General features: G+C 38.3%; 1 protein-coding gene across 1 annotated transcript in view; it reads right to left on the reverse strand.

Annotated features, from left to right (window-relative positions):
* LOC109837627 overlaps window positions 1-6,507 on the reverse strand; it is a 7,953-nt gene extending 1,446 nt beyond the window's left edge. The window contains exons 1-7 of the mRNA XM_020405948.1: window positions 6,424-6,507; window positions 6,131-6,321; window positions 3,977-4,057; window positions 3,785-3,871; window positions 3,577-3,709; window positions 3,417-3,488; window positions 1,636-1,728 (exon numbers count right to left, since the gene is read on the reverse strand). Of these exons, the coding sequence (XP_020261537.1) occupies window positions 1,636-1,728; window positions 3,417-3,488; window positions 3,577-3,709; window positions 3,785-3,871; window positions 3,977-4,057; window positions 6,131-6,223 (559 nt within the window). The 5' untranslated portion in view covers window positions 6,224-6,321; window positions 6,424-6,507. The remainder of the gene's footprint in view (window positions 1-1,635; window positions 1,729-3,416; window positions 3,489-3,576; window positions 3,710-3,784; window positions 3,872-3,976; window positions 4,058-6,130; window positions 6,322-6,423) is intronic.

Here is a 7,147-nt window from a genome sequence, read left to right on the forward strand (position 1 = left end):
CACACTACCTAAATTAATGTTCTTCAAAGAAGGTTATATCAGCATATGTTTTATGACTGACATTCTCTTGGATCTTCAACGGACAGTGTTTGACGTAACATGGAACATACTTCTCTAGTAATTTCTTTAAATTTTTTATGAGATGAGTGGGTTTACTAGGATTCTAAGCAATCATGGAGGTTTCATGAAATTTAGCATAGCTTTGATGTGGTTGAGAGATTTTGATAAACCTTAGTTTTCAGACAACTGGATTTAGCACACTGTTTTAAAAAACCTCTGCCTAGTCCGCTTAGGCGTACGCCTAGTCCGCTTAGGCGTACGCCTAGGCCTAGGCGGTACCTAGGCCGCCTAACTAGCGCCTAGCGCCCGTACGCCTAGGCCTAGGCGGTACCTAGGCCGCCTAACTAGCGCCTAGCGCCTAGGCGGTATTTAGGCTACCCACTTAGATTTTACGTGCGTTTAGGGGAGCATTGTCTGCTTACGTGGATTGCACCATGTAGGTCTTGATTGTGATTTTATGTGTCGTAGCCTACACGTCCTCCAAACTCCATTAACCTCCAAATATGAACACCTCCACTACCTCCTCCGAACTTCAGTAAAACCTCATCGACCACCACTTAAATGGAGAAAGAAAAAAACGCCCAGAAACCGCTTAGGCGTTCGCCTAGGCGATTAAGCGCTGAGCGCCAATTCCGACGCCTAGAAGCACCTAGCGTTTAATGTAACATTGATTTAGCATAAGTTTAATTAAAATTGTTTAACTGGATTCAGATCAATTCATATTCACCATTAGGCTAACACTCTCTTCTGTTAACTGCCAAACCCCACTTGTCCATGGGGGTGATTTGAAGGGGGAAACATGCATAGAGGTAAAATGAAAGCATAGAGGTAAAATGAAAAGATTCATTGCTAAATGTGTGCAAGCACAATGCATGTGAGACAAGAAGAAAAGGAGAGTGCACGGAATATGTGTAATAAATATTACATATCTTTCAAACTAAATAATGGCCTAATTTTTGTTTTCTAAAGGTTGCAACCTGCAAATACCACCGTTCGAGATCAAATTGAAGCGGGTCAAGGGACCAAATCCAATGATCTAGTCATGGATATTGAACTGTATAAAGTTCAGAACATAGTGGAAACTCATAGATGTTACCCAGCAGATCATTTCTCCTGCCTTCTAGATAATAGATGATGCATCTCCAAATCACCTTGGATGTGAATGAAGTTGACTGTTGTTGTTGCAAAATATACATCCTTGGATGCAAATCTAGTTGATTTCCATTGATAGAAAGTATATCCATACCAACAGTTTCTCTAGGTCTACCATCTTTGAAAGTAATATCAACAAGTTAAATGTAAATGGCACAACAAGAACCACGACCATGTCGGATTCATTTCAGTTACATGCGCGCTCAACTATGCTTCAAATGAAAGCAAGTAAAAGTGATACTGTTCAAGTGAAGAAGTGCTACTTTATGTGTTATGTTTTAACTTAAACTATACATTGAGTTTATGATACAAGTGAAGAAGTGCTACTTTATGTGTTATGTTTTAACTTAAACTATACATTGGGTTTATGTGGTTTGCGAGACAGAGCTATTAGCATTGAATGCAAATAGCAGAACAACTTACTTGATGAAGGCACTTTAGCCTCTCTTGGAGAAATGGATGCTGATTTCCTTGTTGATAGCCTTGACTCTTGAGATACCTTATTGCCCTCCTTATCTACAGTCCCATTGAATTTCAGAAAAATATTACTGTGTGATCATGAAAATAACTAATTTTCAACTTGTTAGAGTTAGAAAACAGAAATCTTGTATGCAAAGATGTTTCTTTGACTTAGTTAAGTCTAGATCACGCTATTAACAACAACACAAGTGCTTGCTTTGAATCCTATTATTGAGGAGAACCATGTACTAATCTCAATTTGAGGCAAGAGCCATTTTGAAACATGAACAAATTCTTCTCATTCGAATTCAATATTTGGCAATTCATATGAAAAATCCACTTCATTCAAGTTGATAACATCCTTTAAAACATTGTTGGGAAAAAAAACAGTTATGTAATTCGTTATTTCATGTTTTGTAACGTAATGAACCATAAACCTTATATAACCTTTTGAATTAACTCAGACGCATCTCTACATTATTACAATAAAAATATAGGGGTTCTTGCGTATGTACCCCTCAAGTCTTTCATATTTGCAAAATTGCCATCCCCAAAAAAAATCTTGATATTTGCAAAGTTACCCCCAATTCTCACACATTGAAATTTTCTATCCCTACCACAACAGTCTTAATTTCCAAATGGATACCAAAAATATAAAACAGAGATTATTTCAATATAATTTACTTCATTTCAGTATATTATGCGCTACTTCAACATAACTCAGTAACTTACATGGTTTCAATATAATTTATTCTAGAGTATATTATTTTTAAAACTTAAAAGTGATTAAGTATTTGCTTTTGAAATCATGTTTAATTGAGGCTTGAATAGATCTTTAGAAATATATTTTCTAGGTATCATTTAGAAGAAAGATGAAGAAAAGTGCAAATCCTTTTCATATAAAAAAGAGAGGGTTTATTCAAAAAAGCCAGCCACAGGTGGTTTCAGCCTTAAGTCTTTAGATCATTTAGTTGACGGCTGGATATAAGCCACATCATCAACACATTATGTATATGTATGTATTGATATCTGAACATACACAATGTTTCAGATAGTATGCTTTATACATTGTCCACAACCCCCTTGCATTATGGTCGTACTTGCTGATAACATCTTACTGAAACATTGACCAACTTCTTGATTAACGATGCAGTTAGGTTTGCTTGTCCACGAAAGGGAAGATTATGTGGAAACTCTGAATTTCTAAAATGACCCCTCTTGTACAATTAAACCCTGCAGTTGACAAACCTTGAGGCAAACTACAGTAATTTATATGGAGTTATTACTAGTGTAAGAAGGAAAATTTTGGGGAATATGACTTTGGATCATGTGAACATCATATGACCGGGTTGAATAGAACAACTAACTGCACCACTTAAGTGACAGAAGGTAACAAATACTCTGTAGTAAAGAAGATATCTGCAGACACCCCAACAATGCAGGTGGTTACCTGCAGACTATAGATATCTTCCTCCTACACAAATATCAAATACAGAAACCTATATAAATTTAAAAATTAGATTTCAGCAACATTATCTTGCAAGGAACAGTAACTTAAAATGTTCCTGTACCAGGCCGGTGAAAGACTGATAAAGAGTCTGACATGATAGATAATCAGAATTTTGCCCATGCGCTAATAAAATTGGGATCACATGTCAAATAATATCAAATTAATATCAATGTAAAAGTACATTAGTGAATAAGTTTTGAAGTAATAAATAATGCATAATAGTATCAAAGCCTACCGTCAGTAGAAGGCTTCCCATATTTGCTCCTCATAGCTTCAAGGAACACGTTGCTCCTATGATCTCGCGTCACTATTAGATGATAAACAAAAATGAGCTGCTAAATGGACATGGAAAACTTGGATGTATATTCTATGATCTTAGAAATATGGAAGCATACACTGCTCGAAGAGTTCATATCTGTAATTGGGAGAAGAGCCAACTAAGAGTAGCTGGACTGCTTCTGCGTCCCTATTTGTAAAAAGATTAGCGGCACTGTTTAAGTTTTCTGTATCTAACAGAATACCTGCAAGCTGAAACGAGACTAAAGCTAAGCGATGTGAAGCTATAGTTATAGGCCAGTTAAACAGAAGAGCAGAGATCATTACCAGAAGCTTTTTCAAGTTCGGAGCCTGGAGTAAACTGTATGCATCTTCACAATAGTTATCAGTTAGAACTGTGCACTGCGATCCTACCTGCACAAAAAAATAAAATAAAAAGTAAAATAAAATAAAATAGAAACTAAAGCATGTATAAGATCTCAACAATAAAAAAGAAGTTTAAGCTTAAACTGAAAATACCTCCCCATTTGTTTTCAGAACATCTTGCCCTACGACCAGTATGCTTAATTTCTTAGCCATTAGTAGACCCTCCAAATCAACCTGAAGCATAATCAGAATTGGAATAAGAAATTATAAAAGTACATAAATTTTGTCTCTTCCAGAAATCTAAATAATCAAACGACCATGTACGCCACGTTGAAAATTTTAACTTCTCTTACAGAACGTCCAAAAAATGAAAATACCTTTCATGGACAAAAGAAATCATTTCTGCAGAACTGCACAATATCAGATCAAAGAATATGAACAGAAAGCTTTTTCTCAGAAATCAAAAACTGAAATGTACCAAAAGAAACAATGAGCAAAAGGAATTGCATCCTGCAAATGTTTTCTGTCAGGTGAAAGGCAACGTTAAAGGCCTCAATAAAAAGGAAGAAGAGAAGCTTCTACATCTGAAAATAATTTGTAAACCGTATAATTTTAAGGCTTTGCCCGATTGACCAATTGATGAGGAGCGCATAGCCTCAGGGTTCTGCTAGCTGATCACACAAATACATCGTGAATATAAAATAATATAATGCAAAGCTAAAGGCCTCAACAAGAAGGAAGAAGAGAAGCGTCTACATCTGAAAATAATTTATAAGCCATATAATTTTAAGGCTTTGCACGACTGACCAGTTGATGAGGCCCGCACAGCCTCAGGATTCTGCTAGCTGATCACACAAATGTCGTGGATAAAAAATAATATAATGCAGTGTTAAAGGCCTCAACGAAAAGGGGCCTCAACGAAAAGGAAGAAGAGAAGCTTCTGCATCCGAAAATAATTTATAAACCATATAATTTTAAGGCTTCACTGATCAATTGGTAAGGCACGCATAGCCTCAGGATTCTGTTAGCTGATCACACAAATACGTCGTGGATGTAAAATAATATAATGCAGTGTTAAAGGCCGCAATGAAAAGGAAGAAGAGAAGCTTCTACATCTGAAAATAATTTATAAATCATATAATTTTAAGGCTTTGCATGACTGACCAACCGATGAGGCCCGCATAGCCTCAGGGTTCTGCTAGCTGATCACACAAATACGTTGTGGATATAAAATAATATATGTCTATAGCATGAATCCATGCCATTGTATTGAGATGGTTTCATAAAACGGTAAAGTAGAGGTACTACAAAAATTAAAATTATAAAAAATAATATTTACGAGAAAAATCATTAGTATCCATCGTCCCTTATCAATAAATAGGGATAAATACACAAATAAAAATTATTCATGCATCAGACCTTCTCATAGCCTTTGAAACATCTAGGATATGTTACAAACAGTAGGTTATATCAAAAGAAGCACCCAACTCATGCCCTAAGCTTTCAAGTATCATATGTGTAATAAACGAGTGATTCTCTCAGTTTCATGTAATTAAACACTCAACCTACATGCAGGCTATATGAAAAGTAAACTGGGGTGCCTTTGCATATGCGCCCTTTTAGTATAAGCATTTTGCTCGTCTATACCCATAACACTCTGTCCAATTAGTCAAGTCTAGATAAACACTAGTTTACTATTAAATTAAATATGTATATATTACTTTTAAGACTTTAAACTTAATTTTGTAATTTTTATAGAAGATGGTGAAAATGAAGTCTTAAATTTTGGGAGGAACTTAACTGAGAAGTCATGTATGATTATACAGTAATGTAGACTGATATGAAAAATGTTAATTTTGGAGACCCCACAATTACTCTGCAACTTCAAGCTTTGGCCAGAAAGAAGTATCCAATATGATCCCACAGACGAGCCACACCAAATATCAAGAAATTGATGTTCTAAACTAGCTCCCTAACAAACTAACTGAAGAGTCAAGACTAAGATACTACTAATTTACCCGACTGCAATCACTCTCCCTTCGGGTCCTCATATACTCCAAGGATGCACTGATACTCCCCTCTTCCTGTAGATTTCCCATCTGAGTTTGACGATTTCTCCTAAATAACACTTGATACTAAAGAATCCACCATTTTCATGAATATACTGTTGCTACTCACATAAAATGTCAAGCTTTACCGTCACAACATTTCTAATAAAGAACCTTACGAGCTTAAAAATCGTCCACAAAGAATGTGATGCAAATTAATCCATACAGATTACATCTCAAAACTAAACAACAAGGGTACCTCATCGGCGAAAAGCAAAGCCGAAGCATCGATCCCCAAGTGATAAAAGAGCCAAGCAGCCTTCTTATGCTTCCACATCTTCCCTCTCCTCATATTCACCACCGGCACAACCGTGGTGCTCTCCTTCTTCTTCTCACTGTTCTCCAGCAGCCAAGCATAGCATACAGCCGCAATAATCGAGCTCGTAGTACCTACAACCAAAAAGAAAATTACCAAAGAAATCACACACAAAATGATAAAATCACGTCTCAAAGTAAAGAAAAGAACCGGTTTTTATTTTCAATTGCCCTAACTTGTAGAGGACGACGATCCAGACAGAACGATCTGAGCCCTAGCCGTTCGCTCCCCCGTGGCGATCCTCTCGACTGCATCCCTCTGCCTATTCAAGAACCTATTGATCTCCTTCACGTCGAGGCAGGCGGCCGTGCGACTCGGAGAGAGAGCGATTGATCGACGGACGCCGGTCGTCAAGAGAGCAGGTGGAGGACGAGACTGAGCGGCGTGGCGCGGACTGGACGAGCGTTCCGCGGCGGCGAGAGAAAACCGGCCGGCGGTTCTTCCCTCGCCGGCGAGGCATCTCGAAAGTTCTTCGAGGGGGGTCGGGGCCTTGTTGCTGCTGCTGGAAGCGGGATTTGCGGGTGCTTTGAGTGATTTTGGCGGAGAGGAGGGAGGGGATGGGGTGCGGTAGCGGGTTCGGGTCGGTGCTTGCTCTGTCGCGGCTTGGCGGGGCTTGAGGGGTTGAGGACGTTGGAGAACCACTGCGTGGACGGCGGAGGAGGCCGGGGTTTGGACGCGATGGCACAATGGAGCCGACGGGCTGGTGCTTTTGAGGAGGATCTCGTTGCTGATGCTCTCCGCGGACCTCTGCCTGTGCTCAGATCAAAATCAGGTAAGGTCTTGATATTTGGGCCCTAAACTGTTCAAATTTTGAAATGAGACTATAGAATCATCGGAATTGCTATCAGGCTCTCAGAGATGAGAATCAAATTAAACGGCTTACAAGAACTAGGGCATCTT

The sequence above is a fragment of the Asparagus officinalis genome, chromosome 4, assembly GCF_001876935.1.
Source record: "Asparagus officinalis chromosome 4, Aspof.V1, whole genome shotgun sequence".
In the NCBI taxonomy this organism is placed as follows: Eukaryota; Viridiplantae; Streptophyta; class Magnoliopsida; order Asparagales; family Asparagaceae; genus Asparagus; species Asparagus officinalis.